This window comes from Coffea arabica, chromosome 1e, assembly GCF_036785885.1.
Source record: "Coffea arabica cultivar ET-39 chromosome 1e, Coffea Arabica ET-39 HiFi, whole genome shotgun sequence".
NCBI classification, from domain to species: domain Eukaryota; kingdom Viridiplantae; phylum Streptophyta; class Magnoliopsida; order Gentianales; family Rubiaceae; genus Coffea; species Coffea arabica.
The window spans coordinates 56,455,510-56,477,741 of NC_092311.1; the positions used below are offsets into that span (position 1 = coordinate 56,455,510).

The window sequence follows — 22,232 nt, forward strand, 5'->3', positions numbered from 1 at the left end:
TTGATATCAGAAAGTCGCACGGGAAGATGACAAAAGTTGGAATAAGGAGGTTACAGCATTTGAACCAATACAGAGGTCGAAATTGTTTTGAACTCTTCCACCCAACAAAAAAAAAAAAAAAGAAATTGTTTGAACACATGAATTTTCGCCCTATGTAATGGCTAGTTTGGACTATAAGTCAGGGGGGATTCGAACTCTATCTGCAATTAAAAAAATTTAAAATAAGTGTCATAGCAACTATTTGGTCCGGTAGGTTCCTATACCTACTAACCCCTTACATAACCTCTTTATGTTTTCCTTTTCTTTAGATTAGAATAAATTAGATTATAAAAATGTTATCGTTACTGTTTAAAAAAAAAAGTAATACCTAGTTTGGGAGTTCAGGATTAAGAATATAAGATTTGAAACTTAAGGTCCCGTTTGTTGAAATCATTTAATCACGGAAACTTAAAATAGGGGAAGAAAAACTTAAAAAATACTGTAGCAATTTGATGTATGTGAGAGAAAAATATAATAGGGAAATGTGATCACGGAAAACGACATAATTTTCCGACAGAAAACTGCTTGCTTTAGCCTATATATTGTTAGGAAGTTGTGGAAGAAAAATATCATTGATGTTGGTCTTTTACTAAAATGGTTATCCTTATTTCCCTTTTTTTTTTTTTTGCATTATGTTAAAAGAACAAATATAGTATTTTATAAGAGTAAGTTTTTTATGTACTGATAATGTATACGTGTTTAAATACATATCATATTAACAAAATTTGATGTTCGAATTTAAATTAGAATGATGTAATATATATTTAGACCTGTCAATATATACACTAACAGTCTATAAAAAAAATTAATACATGTGATAAGTACCTATATTGGTGTTTAAAATTTTCTTATATTTCATCACACAACGAGTTGAAAAAAGATTGTGAGTTTATTAAGAAGGGAAGATCATACAAATAATCCTCCCGTATATTTGGCTTTATACTTTTTATGTCCCTCATACATATGATTACAGTAAAGCATGTACAAATGTATTATTGTTCTAAACAAAACTTTATTAATTTCCTTGAATGAACAAAATTTTCATATAGCACGCTATCATAATGACCATTGAAAGAGCAAGATCAATCTATTATGATAAGAGGGTGCTTACTACGGAAATACTCTTATTAAATGTATCTGAAATAAAATAAAATAAAAAAACCTAGTGTAAGTAATTTTGTTACCTCTCCTTTGTACTCGTATGAAATTGAAAAGGCATCGTACAAACTTAGTAGCTACAATCACCGAACACTCGCTTATTTCCGCTATAATATTGCTTTTAACGGTATCAGCAGCCGAGTCTTCTATAGGAAGCAGTAAGATTTTATTCCTCAAATTATTATTGTGTCTCGTTAATTGTCTTTCAGCAAATGGAAATTTTTACATGAAAAAATTTAAATAAAAAAATAACTCAAAAAATCCCCATGCTCATTTTCGGTTTCTTTTTTTTTTTTTTGGCCCAGTTTTGACTCAATTATTATAGTGAAGAGCGACATTATTTGAACATCTGCCAAGTCCTCTCCCAAATTTGCCAATTTAGATATGTTGCAAAGAAGAAGGATATGAATCCGAATGGAAAATTTCCTAAATGGCACCACTGCCTGCTCAAAGTATGAAATGTTTACTTGAAATGTACTCTCAGCCATGGACGCTGTCCACATTTTTAAAAATATAGGTGCAAGTTCAAGAGACTGCTACGGATAAATGTTACGTCTAGTAGGTCTCAAACACGAAAAAAATAATTTAAGGAGAAACAACAAGGAAAGCAAATAGGCGGGCAGGGCAGAACGTTTCAAGCACGCATCTCAATAGTGTATATTAGTATGCCTTCAACAATTAATTGACAACAACTTAAACTCTGAATCCTCTGCTATTTCTTCTTCCTCTAGCTCGCTCAAATTTCCTTCCCGAGGATCGAACATATGGCTTGGTGTTGCTGTGTGGTACTCCGGGAGCTGGTCCGAAGTGCTTCACTGCTTCACGAGAATTCTTAGGCCCTCTAAGAAGTACCTGCATTGTAGAGCCAAAAAATCCATGCCATTAACTAAATGAACAAGTTCCACAGCCAAGAAATCCATGCCATTAACTAAATTTTTTGGGGATTTTTGGTCAAAAAGAAGCTGGTAGATATGCCAGAACAGAGATTCGAAGAATTTTCAGTTAGTTCTAAGAGGTAAATACGACTAATTTTTCATCTTAAAAGTTCAATATTCATAAAGATTGCCTAGTATAAGTCAAAAACCACTCAATTGCGTCTTTCTAACAACTACATTTAGTTCCCTTCTGCCCATCTGCAACATATGAAATTACACAGGCTTTGAGGGGAACATAAATCTCCAGCTATTCACTACTGTCATAAATTCAGAAACCATTTAGACACTTAATACACAAGAGGTTGCAAACCCATCTAACATATCCAATTTGGCCTCAGCAAGAAGCTTACAGAGGTTTACTGAGCCTAAACAGGTCATAGAAAGACTTGCCAGCGAATCACATTGAGATAAAAAAAGCATGAACAATCCGAATACAAGGTACGATTACAAGCAATGTTATCACTCTTTTACATGTACCTAACAGGTAAACTAAATTATTCCCTTGCACCTAACAGGTAAACTAAAATTTCCCAGGAAAAAAGAGAGAGAACCTGTTACATATTTCTAAGGGCCAGCCAGATGAAAGAAAACATGCAAGGGAAGAGCATCATGGTGGTATACACACACACACACACACACACATACCGTGTTCTGGCCAAGAGGAGCCCTTAGAGCGAGCTGATCAAAAGTCAAGCATTCTCCTCCTGCCTTCTCAATCCTAGCCCTCGCAGTCTCAGTAAATCTAAGTGCGGTGACCTTCAGTGAAGGAACTTCATACACACGAGTATCATCGGTGACAGTCCCAACAACCACTGCAATCTTGTCCTCCTGAGAACCACCATACCAAACACATGTTTCTACACTCAATTACATTAACACAGAATAATACTACTATATTTGGCTTTTAGATTGCACTTTGTCCTGAATGGACTCAGGGGCAGGGTACTAAATGTTGAGCACCGATAGAGAATGAAGGAAATGAATCAACCAGTCAAAAATTTTAAATAAGAAGATAGGAACCGTTTGCTATTTCAACATTTCCATCCCTGGAGCTTCCTGTGTATAGAAGCAGTTCAAATTCGCCAACCTAAATCTAACAGAATGGAAATATTACACCAGTTCTTAACCCTGGACGAAATAAGTAGCAAAGATCTTATTATTCCCATAACATTCTCCAAAAAGGGCATAATGATGGCAGAGGGAGGGAGTTAAGATAGGCACCTTGCCCTTGGTGTAAGTGATCAACCGTGAAAGCGAAAGAGCAGGCTTGTTAATCTTGCTCATGAACAACCTCTTCAGTATCACCACATTGAACTTGCTACCGGTCCTCCTCACAAGGAACCGGTACAACTTCACCAGCAGCTTCAAGTATATATCATCGGATTTGGGAGCGGTCCGCTTCGTCTTCTTGCTCTTACCTCCGGCCTTTAGATCGATACCCTAATGAACCCAATCAGCCAAAAAAAAAAAAGAGGTGAAACTCCTTAAAGCTAAAGGAAAACAAATCCATTGCTAACATAATTAAATGCAACAAGAAATGCTAGTGCTTTGAGTCAGAAACTATTATTCAGTAAATGGGATATAGTACCATGGCTACTGCTTCTGTTCCTTTTCCCCACTGCGGCGCCTGCAGAAACGATAGATGTTTTTCGGCCTGGAAGGGAAGGAAGACTACTATGCTAGGGTTGTATGCTGCCGTTTTATCTAACTGGGAATCGGGAGAGTGTGGGTTGTCGCGCTTGAATGGACCTAGCCCTAAATGATGTATTTCAGCCCAGTTTACGCAAGTGAACAATTGTGGTACTTATCATTCCTGCCAAAGCCCAATAAATCAAAATGGACCTATCGCTCAATAGTCGTTCGCGTGGTTTTAACGGATATTGTAAGGGTTTCTCGTGAATTTTTTGACCCCAATAAGTGGAAGGAATTTTAATAGTTAAAATGATGAATTTCGAATTTACTCAATTTATATGTCTTTATTTTTCCCATAAGCTATTTATTTCAAAATGTACAAGAAGGTGTTCAAATCAACAATTCTTTAATACTTTTCTAACGATCCTAGCCAATATTGTCCCACAGTTAATCGTCCTATTGGGCCGTGAATTTTGTTTTTGGAGGTGGGTGAAATCACAACAGATGAGGAACCCAAGCCCGTAGGTCATGAAGCCCTGCACCCCTTTAAAAGGCCTCAACTAGGTGAGAGAGACCACATGCTATTAAAGCAGCCCCAGAACTTCCTCCTTAACTGACGTAGGATCGTTACAACTTTTACTGCCATTGTCTGATCCATCACATTCCACTATTACATATTGATTTACTAACTGATACTTTAGGTCTTAATTTGATAGTTTAATAACCCATAACTCTATACTAAGTCGTTGCACAATCCATAACCCTCTTATTCTCTTTAGTTTGTATTTTTATTCTCCATATTCATAGTGCCAAGCGTTCTCCGTCATGTTTTGTATAAAACTAATTGTTTGGAAATGACCATGAGAATGATTGTCTGAATCTTCTTCTGGAAATTTGCTGAAATTGCTAGTGGTGAGAAGCATGATTTAACTAGAAGTCTCAAATGGAGGCAATTGTGATTAAAAATAGAATAATGTTGATTTAGTTTTCATAAAATGTTGAATTTTGTACATGTATGTTCTATTGCTTTGTCCAAATACGAGACTCAATGTTTGTATTATTGATTTACGGTGATGTATAAATTATTTTTAGTTTGATAAAAATAATTATTTTTTTTATCATTCAAATTAGCAGATAGAGGGTACCCGATGGGTAATTGGAACTCGCATGAAGAGGGTTAGGTAATAGTAATTAAAACTCGTAGGATCACTCGATAGGGTTTGATAAAAAATTTAAAATAAACGGGTTAGGGTTTGATAAGAAAAAATTTCGAGAATACTCGTTTAGTCACCATCCTTAGAACGAGTGTGTTCAAATAAGAATGAATTTAATGTAACGCATTTCATGATGTGATGTATGTGAGATAAATAATAATGTTTTAAAACTCAGATCGATAAGTGAACTAATGAAGTGTCTGAATAGCGATTCAACCGATCTGACTGATTCAATCTGAGTTCAATAACTTTTTTTTTTCAAAAATAAAATATATAAATATACATGCATAGAGTAAGATATCTCGTGGACTAACTTAAGACATCACCTAATAAAAACAAAAATATTTCCAAAGAACTGGGGCTTTGAAAGATAAATTTTAGTGATTAGTCTTTAGAATTGAGAAAACGTATCATTTTTTCTTTTCAATTGACAAAAGCATATAAACTGCCAGTTTATGATGCATTCCAGCTTGCACGGTTAATAAAATTTTGACCGAGTCTTAGGCCTGGTCAACCCAAACTATGATCTAGATCAAATCCATAGACGGCTTAAATCGATCTAATTTTCAAAACATCGGAGATAAATAGAAAGTTAGGAAGATAAAAAAAGGATGATTGAAAAACGTAATGCAATGAAATAATATTTTGTAAACAACCACTTATCCAAATGAATCACATCCTTCGCTAAATTCAAATGACTCAAATCCACCGATCCAATCAAATCCACCGATCCAAACACAATCTTTGAGAAATTATAAAGTTTAGGGCGGAATACAATAAGATGCGAAATTGGTATGTAGTCCGTAGCTGCGTTGTGTACGTCGAGGCAGTTGGCCACCGGGGGTCGACAATTGGAAATATTTTTGGACGGCGTCTGATTTATTTTTGACTAATACTTCGACTTCAAACAGTCGTGCGAAATGAGAGCAGGAAAATGACGAAAAGAACTCGAAATGCTTCCTTCAAATTCTGACTGCCCTTTTTTAATTCCTTACCTTTTACGTAACACTTCCTGGAGCATCTTTTTAACTATGAGATGAGATGAAGAACAAAGCACAAACCCCGTCAACCCAACCCAACCCAACCCAATCCATCCAGTGGCATTTTAGTCAATAGATACCTAAGAAGATTACTGGAGGGGACTAAAATTCCAAGCGGACCTCCTCAATGTCCTAAGTCCTAACCACCCCACTTTTCGCCAACCCACGATCTTCTTCTTCTTCTTCTTCTTCTTCTTCAGCAGTCTCCCAACTCCGTTTTTTATTTTTTTTTTGGCGGGTTTTATTTTCCTCCTTCCTAAATCCCCTCCATTTTCAGCGGCTCCGTCGCTCTAGCACTTACTGTCCGTTCCAACTCCCCAACCCATCCCATGCACTCGTCCAAGATGCGCCGGAAAGTAGTTCCGGCTTCAACTGACAACGGCGATTCCGCCGACAAACAAGACCAGCTCCTCGTCTCTGCTGCCATCTGCAACGGCGAGGACTTAGGCCCCTTCGTCCGCAAGGCCTTCGCCTCCGGTAAACCCGAGACCCTCCTTCACCACCTCCGACACTTCTCCCGATCCAAAGAGTCCGAAATCGAGGACGTTTGTAGGGCCCACTACCAAGACTTCATCATGGCAGTCGACGACCTCCGCTCCCTCCTCTCCGACGTCGATTCCCTCAAATCCTCTCTCTCCATTTCCAACTCCCAGCTTCAGTCCGTCGCCCTCCCCTTGCTCACCTCCCTGGACTCCTTCGTCGAGGCCCGCAACAAATGCAAGAACATCACTCTCGCCATCGAATCTCTTCGGACCTGTGCTCAATTAGTCGAGCTCTGCTCCCGAGCCAATTTTCATCTCTCCAACAACAACTTCTACATGGCCCTCAAGTGCGTGGACTCGATTGAGCGTGAGTTTCTGAAAAAGATGCCGTCGTCTACTCTCCGGCGCATGCTGGAAAAGCAGATCCCGGAGATTCGAGCTCATATAGAGAGGAAAGTAAGCAAGGAGTTCGGGGACTGGCTGGTGGAGATTCGAATAGTGAGTCGGAATCTGGGTCAACTGGCGATTGGGCAAGCCTCAGCTGCCAGGCAGAGAGAGGAGGAGCTCAGGATCAAGCAGAGGGAAGCCGAGGAGCAGAGTCGTCTGAGTCTTCGGGACTGCGTTTACGCGCTTGAGGAAGAAGATGATGAAGGGCTAGACGGATTCTGCGAGAATAACAGGGAAGGCTATGGTAACGGTGGGGCAGGGGCTTTGGGATTTGATTTGATGCCCTTGTACCGAGCCCATCATATTCACCAGACTCTTGGGCTGGAGGATCGTTTCAGGCAGTATTATTTCGAAAACCGGAAGCTTCAATTAACTTCGGATTTTCAGGTATCTTCAATGACCCCTTTTCTCGAATCGCATCAAACCTTTTTGGCTCAAATTGCCGGGTTCTTTATAGTTGAGGATAGAGTTTTGAGGACTGGTGGGGGGTTAATTTCGAAGATGGAGGTTGAGAATTTGTGGGATACTGCTGTGAGCAAAATGTGTTCCGTTTTAGAGGATCAATTCTCTAGAATGCAGACAGCAAATCATCTGCTACTGATAAAGGATTATGTGAGTTTGCTTGGCGTTACGTTGCGGAGATATGGGTATCCTACTGATGCTTTGCTTGATGTTTTGAGCAAGCACAGGGATAAGTATCATGAGCTCTTGTTGTCTGATTGTCGTAAGCAGATTGCCGAGGCTCTTGCCGCGGATAAGCTTGAGCAGATGTATATGAAGAAAGAGTATGAATATTCCATGAACGTTCTCTCGTTTCAGTTACAAACTTCTAATCTTATGCCCGCATTCCCTTATGTTGCACCATTTTCTTCCACCGTGCCTGATTGCTGTAGAATTGTGCGGTCATTCATTGAGGATTCGGTGAGTTTCATGTCGTATGGCGGACAGCTCGAGTTCTATGATGTGGTGAAGAAGTATTTGGATAGGCTCTTGGCTGAAGTTCTGGATGGGGCTTTATTGAAGATCATTAATACTTCAGTTAACGGGGTGACTCAGGCAATGCAGATGGCAGCGAATATGGCTGTATTTGAGCGTGCTTGTGACTTCTTTTTTCGCCATGCTGCACAACTTTCAGGAATTCCTTTAAGAATGGCCGAAAGGGGCAGGAAGCAGTTTCCTCTAACGAAAGCTCGTGATGCAGCTGAGGAGATGCTCTCTGGGTTGCTTAAGCACAAGGTCGATGGATTTTTGACTCTAATTGAGAATGTGAACTGGATGGCGGATGAAACTCCACAGGGTGGTAATGAATATGCGAATGAGGTGATTATATTTCTAGAAACTCTCGTCTCTACTGCACAGCAGATTTTGCCGGTTGAGGTTCTTAAGAGGGTTCTGCAAGATGTTCTTTGTCACATATCTGAGATGATCGTTGGAGCTTTACTTGGGGAATCAGTTAAGAGATTTAACGTAAATGCTATTATGGGACTTGATGTGGATATCCGGATGTTGGAATCATTTGCTGAGAACCAAGCTACACTTTTGTCTGATGCAGATGCAAATCAGTTGAAAACAGCACTTGTTGAGTCAAGGCAACTGATTAACTTGCTCTTGAGCAATCATCCTGAGAACTTCTTAAATCCAGTTATCCGAGAGAGAAGTTATAATGCTTTGGACTACCGGAAAGTAGTGGCCATTTCAGAGAAGTTAAGGGATCAGTCCGACAGGCTGTTTGGATCATTTGGAACAAGGGGAGCAAAGCAGAATACGAAGAAGAAATCTCTAGATGCATTGATAAAACGACTGAAAGATGTGAATTAAATTTATTCATTCTCTATACGTGCTTATTTGCTGGTAATTCTTCCATTGGCTCGCCAGTTACTACTTTACACTAGTTGGAGTTAGCTTAATCATAGTATGTTGGCTCGCGTTATTATTCATTGGTTGTTTCTATTCAAATTTTCATAATTGCCCATGAAATTTGGTGTTGCGTACTTCATCACACTCTCTTGCAGCTCCAATAGCATGTTTCTGTTTGCTGATTGGAATGTTGCTTGGTCTCTTGAGATCGTAGGTAGCTCTATCAGACTTGGTTTATGTCCAACTTAACCAAAAATTATTTTTTTCTTTGCTTTATTTACTTGATTTTGCAATTCGTTATATTTTGACATTGTAACCGTGGGATCATGTCCTTACCTGGCTATGTTCATGCCAACCTTTTGGTGATTTCCCTTTCTGTTTCAGTTGCTGTTCTTTGTACTCTTCCTTTTAGAGCAAAGAACATACCAAAAGATTAATCAACGCCCCCCCCCCTTCTACTCTTCCCCCAAAAAATAATTGTTTTTCGGGATTGCTTTTCTGTTTTGGCTTTAAAATCTCTAAAACCTCAAAAGCATAAAAGCTAATACGCGAGGATTGGGGAAGTAATACTCTGTTAATAGGACATATGAGTTGTATAGATGATTTAAGTCTATTTCAGAACTCATACAATAATAATGTTCCGTTGCTTGAAAACCGAACAGGTACAGGAAAGAAAGGTTTACATGTAAATTGAGCCTTGAGGAAATTATATCCTGTTAATCCTCCATTCTACTACAGTTGATCTCTGCCTTTTCTGTAATATTCCCTCCCTCTAATAATCGCCGGATTCCCATTGCTTCCTATTTTGTCTTCTTGAATTGGGTAGGTCCCTCGTGGAAATGTCATCGTTGTCGGAAAAAAAAAAAACTTGAGAACGCAATGAAAGCACTGGCTTGTTAGGGGAGATTTTCACTTCAAAGTTAATCGCCAGATTCCCATTGCTTTCTATTTTGTCTTCTTGAATTGGGTAGGTCCCTGGTTGAAATGTCATCGTTGCCGGAAAAAAAAAAAAAAAAAAAGAGGCCCCCTGGTTGTTGGCACAACTGGATGTTGATTGGCATCTGATAATTGAAGGGGAAGCATCAGCAACATTCAGTGGTTTAAGAACTCATTCTGTTTGTAACTGTCATCGATTGCTTGCACCGGTCGCCTAGTGGGTATTAACATCAATGGATTTTAAGTTGTTATTTGGAGAACTCACCCAAAAAAAAAACACAAAAAACAAAAACACACCCAAAAAAAAGAAACAGGGTGCAACCGGCTATGATTTGAAGCCCAACACCGGTGAGTTCTCGGCTCATCTAAATGGCACCTGCAGCTTTTGACTGACGAATTTATACAAGCTGAGGTACAAGTCCACCATATCTGGAGTGATATCGAAGGACCGGCTCACCAAACTCAGAGGTGTTAGCGTTGAAGTGCTGAAGCTGTCGCTGAAGATAGTGGAGGTAAGACGGAATGGGGAAGATCTCGAGTTCTCGGTTGGTATCACCTCCGCTAAGTTTCCGGTCCGTGATTTTGAGGTGTCTCCGCGGTGTGGATGTGGGTTTAAATGTGTTAACAGGTGGTGGCGATTGGAAGAACAACTGGGTATCTGTCTACTTCTTTACACTGACTTGTTAGGGGAGATTTTCACTTCAAAGTTAAATCATCACTTTTTTACAGTCGTTTCGGATTTGAATTAGCAAAAGACTCTGCAATGAAAGCACGTAGGTAATGAGTATTTGTTGAAAGCACATTGTGTTTGTTTACAGTCCATCACTTTGTTAAAAATATCGGCGACTGTGCAATTTGTGGCTTGTGTGGGATTACCGGTGGTGGAACTTGAAGCCCAAGCCCAAGCCCAAGCCCAAGGAGTCCAGATTGTGTCCGTTGAAGTTCAGTCTGACACTTGAGAACGGGACCCAACAACAATCAATCCTAAATATTCATTTCCTGAGTTAGGACAGCACCTCGCAGGTTTTTTTCGATAAAAATGCGCAGACCGATGTGTTTCGCGATGTTTTTAATTTTTTAGCCTTTTTTTAATCGAAAATTTTGAGCTTATTAGTTATCCGTCATTATTATTTTCTCTCGGAAGTAAAAAATAAATAAATAGATAAATAACGGGGTAAAGGACAAAGCTAAGTATGACTAGTCCGAATTATATTTTTGTTGAAAAAAAAAAAAAGTGTAATACTACTGACTCTATGAGCTACTTTTAGTGGAAAACGTTAGAAACGGAACTAAAAAGAATGTGTGAATATTTGAGAGCATTTGACCAACGTGCATACCAAAGAATGTAATAGGGAATTTGCAATTTTAAGGTTTTATAGATCTTTGCACCTGCTCACGTGCATTAGTGTACCTTTTTTATTTAGAGGTGGATTTTCCTCTCTTTAGCTTCCTATGATCTAGTTGGACGCCCCTTTAGGTTGAAGTATACATAGCGAATAGATATTGTCAATTAATTAAAAAAAAAATAGGACATCTCAACTTGCACGGCAACACGCATTGGTGATGTTGTTATTAGCAAGTGATAATTTAAAGAGTGTTTGTATAGCAAATTATTCTAAATAATATTTGGCTTGCATCATAAGCATATTTTTTCAGTTCATCTTAATATACTTTTAACCATCTTTTTATTTCACATATATCACATCAAAAAAAGTGTTATAGTAATAATTTCAAATAATATTTTATCCAAACAAATCCACTACAGTTTGAATCTGAAATGGATCCTCTACCTAAGTTTCCTATCCAATTCCCTAAAAAAAAAAAAGTTTGTACCATTGACAGGGCAATGTAGTCACAAGACATAATAGAATAATGTGCGGTCCTCCCTTTTCCCTTTAGTGTGTAGTGCATCCGTCAAAACCGACTGTAGTTCAATCTTTATCGATTTTTTAATTATCCAATTAGGTCCTCCCCTTAATATAAGTTGGAGTAGGACTAGGAGTAAGTGTAAGATTAGACAAGCACCGATCCACAAAAAAAAAGGAAAAAAAAAAAAGAATGGTGGGGTTCTTGAATGGCTTGATAAATGATAAGTAGGAATTGATTGATGGGATAATTTCATAAACGTACCTTAAAGTTTTTCACAGTTATAGTTACCTTCCATGAAGTTTGAAAAATTATAGAAACCTTCTTCATATGCCGTGTCTTGATAACAATTGATAATATATGCACAAAGGATGCAATGAATATCCTATATCATCCTAACATGATTTCTAAAACAACTTTAATGATAGAAGAATTTTAAGTTAGAACAAATGTATCCTTATTGGCTGATCGGCTTTTTTGCATAATTGAACAAGAAATCTAATCAGAGGAAACAAGATGAGTGTTTTTAGGTACCGTCATAGATGAAATAAGATATGAGCTTTTTAAATAAAGAGGTGTTAGTGGGAAAGGATTTTTTTTTTTGTTTTTTTTTAACTCCATTTTCATATGATTAGTAGATTTTGTGAAGGTCAATGTAGTCTTTTAGTAATAATAATAAGAGAGTTAATGTAATTTTTTAAACTTTATAGGAGATAATCTAAATTGTTAGAAAGATGTTTATGAAATTATTTCCTGATTGACATGCCATTGCAATTACGTGAGAAAGACAAGTGAGACAATAGTGGTAATGGATAATTTCAGAAACCTCTCCTGAGGTTTTTTACAATTTCATTGACCTCCCCTGAGGTTTTCACAATTACACTGATATCCCCTGGCAGAACTTGGGACCCAATTGCTGACATCATATAATGCGAAATTACTATTATACCCAATATATTTTGTGTTATTATAGGACTAAAATCTGATAAATAAGTCATTAAGGTCAAATTAGAACTTTCAATTTCATTAACCAACTTAACAGTTGGAATCTTGCTAATAAAAAATGCATAAGCAACTGGCGCCAATTTTGTTCACTAATATAGCGTCATTTTGCTGATTGACATCAGGGACAAGACAACAAATTAGTCTTTTACATATTGTGAAGAAGGCATTGGGCAGAAGAAAGAAAAATAAGAAGAAATGCAGTGAAGATAGAAGCTGAACAAACCTGCAATTTTCGTTCAACTGGTGAGGCAGTGATGATAGTACTATAATTTCATGATTTTGAAGTAGAAAGAAAGGAGTATGGAAGGCAAATTCTGAGATTTTGAATGCTGTAAATCACAGAAATAACAACAAAAAAGGTATGCAAGCTCTGTTATCTGTTAATGTAATATGATCGAATGTGATCTGTTACTTCCAGAACATATAAATTTTCAGAGTTCATCATGTAAAATTGAAAAAGAAAAGAGGGAGTATGTCAAAACCATGAACTTAGTTAGATGTTAAAGTCAAAAGCATGACAAAAATCATCATTTGTTATGTTGATCATAGTTGTTCAATGCTTGATAAGCTGAATAGATGATATAGTTAGACAAGTTGTGATCACTGGTACATGTAGTGACCTGTTACGTTCATCATCTGTTATGTTGACCATGGTTGTTGAATGCTTGATAATCTGCAATAAGTTAGATAAATTGTCTATTCTGCCAAATATAGTTTTAGATATTTGAGTTGTGCCCTGTTTTTTATTTATTGAGTAAAAGTATTTCATCATCACAGAATCATGTTAATGGCTGTTAGTGCTAATCTATTAATGTTAATAATGTAGGATGGTGAATAATAGTACTTATGACATAGTTGTGCATTACAAGGGAAGGAAAAAGCATTGAGTGAAATGCCTGGAAATGCGAATATGATGATACATATAAGGCATGAAATTCTTGGAACGTGTGAAATGCATGATGCTAATGATGACAATGCAGTAGTTGAGATGTTTAAAATGTATCAATCTAGAATTGTAATCAATTTGCATGTGTATGATATGGAAATCATTCCAAGTGAGCCTGACAGACCTTTAAACCATAACAATGTTCAGAACACCCAAGAGAATTTAGGCATTGAACAAACTTATGAAAAGGTGGTTGTTGATTGATAATGAAGGTGATATAGATGATGGCAGAGTTTCAGTGGAGAGTAGTGACTTCAGTGACATTAATTTTTCTGATTTTGAAGAAAATGATGATTGTGATGTGGTTCCCGATTCCGAATCTGATTAGGAACTTGATCATATGAAAGAAGTGATGAGATAAAAAATGTGGGTGTACAACCCAATAGAGGATATTGAGTTTGAGAAGGGCCAATTATTGACCAATGTGGACTTCTTTAGAGCAGTTTTGAAGGATTATGTCATTCAAAAGGGATTTTCAATAGTAAAACTGAAGAATGAGAAAACTAGAGTGACAGCTATTTGTGGTACAGATGGCTACAAATGGAGAATTCATGCGAGTCCGGTGGCTGATTCTATCACTTTTATGATTAAATCTTACCAACCTGAACATACTTGCATGATGGATAAAAGTAATGTAAAAGCCACATCAGATTGGATTGCAAATAAGTTGGTGCCTTTGATGAGAGCTCATCCTAACATATCTAGCCAGGGCATAGAAGCAGAGATCATAACAAAGTATGGTATTAAACCGAGTTACATGCAATTTTTTAGAGCAAAAAAAAAAGCAGAATAAGAGATTCAAGGAAATTTCATTGATTCTTATAGCAAATTACCAAAGTATGCTGTACTTCTAAGACAATATAATCCACAAAGCATTTGCAAAATACATTATGATAGGCCAAATCTCCTTGTAATGCCCAAATTTTTAAGAATATTTGTTAATTTTAGAGTACATAAAACTGGTTTTCTTGAAGGTTGCAGGCCATTCATTGGCTTTGATGGCTGTTACTTGAAGGGTCTCTTTGGTGGTGTTTTGCTCACAGTAGTGGCCTTATATGGCAATGATAGTGTATTTTCAATTGTATTTGTTGTAGCCGAATGTAAAAACAAGAAAACATGGAGCTGGTCTTTCACTTTTTTTAGGAGTTTTTGGACCATTCAACAGCCACTTACCTTTAACCTTTATGAGTGATAGGCAAAAAGTACTACTCAGAACAATCTACTCTTTGCTTGGACTTGTTAAAGGATCTAAAATAGTTTTTTTGACTCATGAATTATGCTGTTTTACGGGCTTAATCTTGCTTATGAGGGGATATTTCCAAATGCTGGTGACAGATATTGTTGCAGGCACATTTGCAGCAGTTTCAAGCAGCAATTTCCAGGCATGCTGCTTAATAGTTTTTTTTGGAAGGCAACAAAGAGTTTTGATCACAAAAGCCACAATGAAGCAATGTCAACCATTAAAGACATCAACATACAGGCTTGAAAATATTTGGACAAAATTTTCAAGAAAGCCTGGTATAGATATACATTTCTAAATGAAATTAAATGTGACCGTGTCACAAATAATTTTACTAAATCGTTTAATTCATGGGTTGGTGATCTCAGAGGCAAACCCATACTTACCCTTGTTGGAGGTTTAAGAAGGAAATTCATGAAGAAAATGCATAAGAGATACCAAAAGGGATGCACATTAACTAACAGAATCACCCCAAAATTTGTTGAAAAGCTCAAAAAAATTGATCAAGCATCAAGGCATTGTACCCTGACTATGGCAAGTGATAATACATTTGAGGTTGGTGATATGAACAGATCGTTCATAATCAATTTAAACCAAAGGACCTGTGACTGTGGTGTCTTCTAATTTGTTGGACTTCCTTGCAAACATGCTGCACCTGGCATCATCTACAAAAAGGAAAAGTTGGAAGATTATTGTGATCATTGGTTCTCCAAAGACATTTACCTGAAGGCATTTGCTTTTATGATTCACCCTATACCTCATGAAAAGAGGTGGCCTCCTATGTATGAAGTTACCCCTAAGGTTGTATTGCCCCCTCATTTGAGAAGAGCACCTGGTAGACCAAGAGTTAACAGAAGAAGAGAATCTGATGAAGGACATTCATCTCAGCCAAAAAGGTCTAGTACCTTAAAGGATGAAAATTGTGGTCAGTTTAGTCACAATATAAGAACATGTCAAAGAGCTCCTGCGCAAATAAAGAATCCGGCTAATACTCATGCTCAACAGGTATCATCATACACATATTTGTACAAATTAAATGTTCTTGCTTGACTCATCAACTGCTTATGTTGTTTACTTCATGACAGATGCCAACTAGAAGAGGGAAACCAGATAGAGGAATTGCAAATTTAGGACTGCAAGGATCTGTTCTCTGGGTATAAATCATGTTTCAATTATGCAATTAGTCCTTAGTGTTACCTAATCATATTACTTTAACATGTAAATTTATTATAACAGGATCATGCACATGGGAATGTGCCTATTATACATTCAAGTATAGGTAGCAATTCAAATCCTTCTACTGGAAATGCTGCCATAAATATTCAAGTTAATGAACAGACAAGTACAATTACCTCTAAAAGAAAGGTACGGGCTCTTTTATTATGAAATCCAATCTAGTGCTACTACATATGTATTCAATAAGACACAAACTCTTCTATTTTGAACAACTACAGAGAGGAAGGCCTTCAAATGCTATTTTGACAAATGCTGCAACAGGTTCTCACAGAAGAGTTGCACCAGAACTTGCTCAACCAACTAATCATGTGTCAACAGCTCCTGTTCAAGCCCCTGGTGATGCTCAAGCTACTACATATGTTAGCAAGAATGTAGCTGCAACTCTGAATTCTGCCAATATTAGCACCAGCAATAGTTTTAGCCTGCATTTCTAATTGCTACTGTTATGCTTACATTTCTCTTCTTTTGTGCTTAGTGGTGATTTGTGAAGTATAGTTCATTAATATACTGCTTACTCATACTTTTGTATACGGTGTTTTGTGAAACTATAACTAAACAATAGGTTTGCAATCCTCACCCTCTGCCTGAATTGCTTTAAGGCATATGGTGTTTTGGATAGTATTGGATTGTATTTCTATTTATTTAATGTATGGTTATGAAATCTGTAATGATATTACTCTTGGATTGCAATTTTGGTTTGCACCTTATTACTGTTAAGGTTTTATAATGACTATTTTAGTTCTTGTTTCATTTAATGGATCTGAATGTTGCAATTTCAGCGTGTGACAAATAACTTAGTTTCTGCACTGCTCGTGAACTTGTTCAATTCACTTCTTAGTTTCTGCACTTCTTAATGCTGGTTCATAATATGTTGAAAATAAAAAACAAATCCTATCCAAAGTCAAGTTACTGCTGTGGTGTTCCAGATCCAAAGATCAAGATCTATGATGTTGGCATGAAGAAGAAGGGAGTTGATGAGTTCCCATTCTATGTCCACTTGGTTAGTTGGAAAAATGAGAATGTCTCATGTGAAGCATTTGAGGCTGTTTGTATTGCTTGCAACAAATACGTGACTAAGTATACTGGGAAGGACGCATTCTATTTGAGGGTTAGAGTTCATCTTTTCCATGTCCTGCGTATTAACAAGATGTTTTCAATTTGCTGGAGCTGAAAGACTTCAATATGGTATGAGGGGTGCTTTTGGGAAGCCATAAGGAACATGTGCTCGTGTTGCTATTGGTTAGGGATTTCTCTTTGCATGCTGCAAGGATGCTAACAGCCACCATGCTCATCTCAGCTTTGAGCTATGTTAGGTTCAAGTTTCTTGGTCACCAAAAGATTATTATTAGCAAGTCATTTAGAATTCACCAAATTCAGACGCACAGACTATGTCAAATGGAAGCAAAAGAATCTGGATCAGATTTCTGGTGTTAATGACACTCGTTTTTCTTATTTCACTAACATCCCCTCACTTTTTCTTATTTATTTCTGATTTTTATTAGTTTTCATTAATTCACTAATATAACTTGTACACCTACCTCAGGAGCGTTTATGGGAACAAATTTTTCTCTCTTTCCTAAAAACACCTTTTTATGTTCACTTTTGCGGTCATGGGCTGATTTTGTTACAAAATCAGAAACCTCAAGGGAGGTTAGTGTAATTGTGAAAACCTCAGGGGAGGTTAATGAAATTGTCACAAACCTAAGGGGAGGTTTCTGAAATTATCCCTAGTGGTAAATATCAAAGTCATCGTGGAATGTGAATGGTTGAAATCATTATTGAATGTCGGTACATCCGTCACGGACTTGAATACCGTTTGCTTTTCCGGTTCAACAAAGTCCCATTTTTTGACCCACGTACTGATCACGCGGCTGGACTACAGGACTCGTATCCCCGAATTTAGCCAAGAAGCGTTTCACTCTAGCACCTCCTAGTTTCCCGTGAGAATACAATAGCAGTAGCAGTAGCACTAGCAGCAGCAGCAGCGGCAGCAGTACAGGTAAGACTAGGGATAAAAGAAGGAAACCGGATCAGTTTCTTGCAGTCAATTTCACAGGATCTATTAGCCAAAATCGACCAAATCTCGGAACTAATTCCCACCACTTGATCGCTAAACACAGCAGGTAGCGTCTAATGACCATGGATTCAAGAACCACGACGACGACGTTGTGCATCTTCTTCGTCTCCCTAGCACTCTTGTCAAGTTCGCCGGCGATGAGCGACGACGGTACTACTCCAACAGTGTACGAAGTGTTGCAAGAGTACGGGTTCCCTGTGGGTATTCTGCCGAAGGGGGTGACTAGCTATGAACTGGACAGGAGCACCGGCAAGTTTACCGTCTACTTGAACGAGACTTGCAGCTTCACCATAGATGGCTACAATATCAGGTACAAGTCAAAAGTAACGGGGGTCATATCCTATCAACGTCTCGCGGACTTGAGCGGTGTCCAAGTCAAGGTCCTCTTCTTTTGGCTGGGCATTGGAGAGGTGACCGTGGACGGAGACGAGCTGGACTTCTCCGTTGGGATCGCTTCTGCTGATTTTCAGGTGGACAACTTTTATGAGAGTCCCCAGTGTGGGTGTGGATTTGACTGCGTCAACGCCGCCGTTGGGGACGGAATCGGAATGTACGGAAGCGGCTCCAAGTTTAATTGGAGGCGCCTTTTCTATCCTTCTTGAGCAGCACCGGTGAGCTTCCGCTTAAAAATTATGTACCGTATTAGCTGTAACCTGGAGGTGATGGTTCTCCTTTTAATGCTGAAGGATCATCCAGAAATAAGGGGCACTGTTTTCAGATTTCCCATTTCGGAGACTTATCCATTTTATGCGCTTTATTCTGCAAAATACACGAATCTATGTAGCTGTGTACTCGTATGTTCGTTGAAGAAATCCTGCACCCAATCATATTTTTTTTGGAGTTTCCGATTCTTCATTTTGTCCTTGTTTATGGTAATCAAGGGCAAAAGCTGCACTGTTATGTTCAGGTTCGAATACTAATGAGTAAAATTTTTTTTTTTTTAAATAGTTTGTCTAACAGATGGTTATACATTTGTTAAAATATGTTTTAGATGTTGTATTTTTTAAAATATATGATTAATTAGAATAAGTAAATAAATATAAAAAAAGAAAAATTTATATAAAAAATATATAAATACAAGAGAAAATTGTGATTGTTAGTATGTATATCTCTCTCTCTCTCTCTGTGTGTGTGTATATATATATATATATGACGGATTAGCTGAATATTATTAGTTTTGTTTTGTTTTGTTAGTGAATGTTTTAGGACAGTCGTTAGGAAAATGCTAGTACTAAGAAAAAGATAATTCTGTGTCAATAGATTTTATTGGTTTTTAGGTGAAACAGTAGTACACGTATGATAGGTGGTTGGGTCTGTGCACAACCACAAACACGTGCGAAAGCTGTTTTTCATTCCTAAGACTTTTTTTTTTTTTTGGGATAAAACGATCAAATACTTTCATACATCCAAAAAAAAAAAAAAAAAACGAGTGTGAAGATAGATAGGTTTGGCAACTTTGGTTTGATATCTCTGCGCATTCTGACCCGGGAGCCGACACATTCCCATCTCCCCAACCCAGCGCAATTCAAGCATTGTCTTGTTGAATTCATACCCATTACTCGCATAAAAAAAAAAAAATTATAAACATTCTTGAAACAAATCATCCGCAACGCCGCTCTCCACCTACTGCAAACGGATCATGTCAAAAGTCCACCCAATGAACCGTCCGATTCTCCTAGTTGTCCTTTTCCTTTCTTCCTTGACGGTATATGATAACCCATCGCTGCTGGTCTCCGCCGCCAGCCACGGTGCTTCCAGCGCCTACGAAATCCTCCAATCCTATGACTTTCCCGTGGGCCTCCTCCCTAAAGGCGCCACCGGCTATGATCCGGATGAGCAAACCGGTAAATTCAATGCTTACTTTAACAACTCTTGCAGCTTTTCGTTGGAGGGTTCGTATCAATTGAAGTATAATTCCAAGGTCAGTGGTTACATATCCAAGGACAAGCTCTCAAGGCTCACCGGCGTTAGCGTCAAGGTTTTCTTTCTCTGGCTCAACATTTTGGAGGTTACTCGGAACGGCGATGACCTTCAGTTTTCCGTTGGGATTGCCTCCGCAGATTTCCCAGTTGATAATTTCGATCTTATTCCGCAGTGTGGGTGCGGATTGAATTGCGATGGGGAAACTAGGAAGATTCTCAGGAGTCCTTTTGTTTCTTCAATTTAGCTATTCGGACCCAACACCACCACCACCGCCACCACTTGGGAGGTTAGTTCTGGATTTAGGCTGTTTTTTAAAAAAAAAAAAAAAAAAAAAGTTCCCCTGTTTTCACTTCCTTTTCCTCTTATTGGAGATACTGCTGTTGTCAGCTGTTCAATATCATATTGTACCAATTTGGGTTCAGCCTAAGCTGGCTTCTTGATTTCCTTCCATCTGGAGCTAGTTCTCTTTTTTTTGTTCTTGGCGGTTTATTGCTCCTATCCCGAATTCGCTTTGTGAGATTAGTTTTAAATGTTGAATGCATGTCAATTGCTGGTAAGACCCTTTGCTATGAACTAAAAGTGGCTGATTTATGTTCTGCTGCCTGCAACCATTGAAAATTGATCTCTCGGTTAGTTTATTGTGAAATTTTGGACAACACAGGAACTCTTTACGTTGATGATATTTGCAATGTGGAGCGTTCGCTTGTTCTATTGGGAACATTTACTGCTTCTGGTCTGTATCTTGTTTAAAGTCTTCACGTTTGGAATTTGAAATGCTGAAAGCCAGAACACAGTTTTAGGCTTAGTTTTCACCATGGGCAGGAGAAATTAAACGGTCGAGAAGATAGTTAAGGAAGCTAAGCTATTTTCATGTATTTTACTTTCAGGATTAGGGCTTGGGGCTTTTTAATCCTTTTCATCTAAAATGAACATCTAAATGGCATCCTCGGTTTCACATCCATGATCAAAATTCATAGCAAATGTGCATGTGCATGTACTAGCTGAAGCATTGAGATTTCCAAGTCTTGGGTGAGTGATGTTGCTTGTCTGTCTACTTGATTAGAGAAACACAGAAAAAGTGTGTATTTATGCGTTGAGGAACTTGATGTGATTGTGTTGTGAAACAGGGTTGCACAGTTTGGTTGAAGTCCTCCTTCTAAATAGTTGTCGAATATATTTTGGGCAGGTCATCTCTAAAGGAATGTGCCGCCGGTCCTATTGGATGAACTTCAGTGCGCAGTATCTGTGATTCGTGAAAACAGGATGAACCCTTTTCAGCATCCGGGGGAAGACAAATTGCGGTTCCTGTGACTATTGGTTTAATTGGAAGGATCATTTGGTTAGTAGTTAAAGCATATGCTGTAAATTAGGCTCTGGTTAATGATCCCAAGTCTCAAACTGCCTGTCAGATTCAACACACACACATGCAAAAATAACACGCTACTGTTTTAAAATTTGACAAATTACTGAAACAAAGAATAATGGGTAACCACCTAATTGCTTTGGTCGATTAAGAGCCATTATCACATGCATCAAGAATAATGTTGATTCTTGAGCACTCCCCGTGCCTGTCCCCTGGTTAGGCGTAGCTGCCTGCCAACTTTCTCTCTTTGGCTGATGAGCAGCCAGCGCTCGACTTGGGACAGCACAGGATCGAAGTGAACTGTGCGTGCACGTCTCAGCCTAGCTTTCATATCTCCTCTATGTGAATGCAAATGCTGCTGTCGGCATCAATGGTTTTGCCAACAAGCATTAGCCGCCTCTCTTTTGCGCTCAGGCTGTAGCTGCGGCGAATTCGAGTCTGAAATGGATTTTCCCCATCAGCCTAATGAATAAAAATCGTAAAAAGAGATGCTTCCTTTCATTCTGTTGATGCATATTCGTGTACTCTCTTTAACGGACTCTTACATTAAGTGGTGGCCTTGCCACCACTTATCAATCCTTGAGCTCTGTGGCAAGAGGTGGTCAGAATGTGTTCATTGTTTTTGCTGCTTGTGGAACTTTACCATGAAGGTACCCTTCCCGAATTCCACTAATCAAATACACGTCTGATCTTTGATGAAAGAAAGGGAAGCCCCTTTTGATTTTGTCCCAGCATCATCATGTATGATGCTACTCACTCTCAGAAAAGACAACCTTGTTTATTGAGGCGCATTTTCATGTCCACCTTACTAGCTAATTTTTGCTGGCATACAGCAG

At 38.2% G+C, this 22,232-nt stretch overlaps 2 protein-coding genes and 2 long non-coding RNA genes across 4 annotated transcripts; 3 read left to right on the top strand and 1 right to left on the bottom strand.

Moving 5' to 3' along the window:
- Nucleotides 1-1,641: 1,641 nt before the first annotated feature.
- Nucleotides 1,642-3,863, bottom strand: LOC113735232 (large ribosomal subunit protein eL18x). Its single transcript, XM_027262251.1, has 4 exons — nt 3,721-3,863; nt 3,354-3,572; nt 2,778-2,960; nt 1,642-2,049 (listed from the first exon to the last, which is right to left on the bottom strand). The coding sequence occupies exons 1-4, from the start codon at nt 3,721-3,723 to the stop codon at nt 1,891-1,893; spliced, it is 564 nt and encodes a 187-aa protein (XP_027118052.1). The 5' UTR covers nt 3,724-3,863; the 3' UTR covers nt 1,642-1,890.
- Nucleotides 3,864-6,072: 2,209 nt separating this feature from the next.
- On the top strand, nt 6,073-9,170 carry LOC113735198 (exocyst complex component SEC15B-like). Its single transcript, XM_027262178.2, has one exon. It carries the CDS (start codon nt 6,348-6,350, stop codon nt 8,763-8,765), a length of 2,418 nt encoding a protein of 805 aa, XP_027117979.2. The 5' UTR covers nt 6,073-6,347; the 3' UTR covers nt 8,766-9,170.
- Nucleotides 9,171-17,887: 8,717 nt separating this feature from the next.
- LOC113735178 (uncharacterized) lies at nt 17,888-18,953 on the top strand. Its single transcript, XR_011821831.1, has 2 exons — nt 17,888-18,032; nt 18,154-18,953. It is a non-coding gene; the product is annotated as an uncharacterized lncRNA (long non-coding RNA).
- A 629-nt stretch (nt 18,954-19,582) lies between these two features.
- On the top strand, nt 19,583-21,452 carry LOC113735158 (uncharacterized). Its single transcript, XR_011821832.1, has 2 exons — nt 19,583-20,319; nt 21,220-21,452. It is a non-coding gene; the product is annotated as an uncharacterized lncRNA (long non-coding RNA).
- The last annotated feature ends 780 nt before the right edge of the window (nt 21,453-22,232 follow it).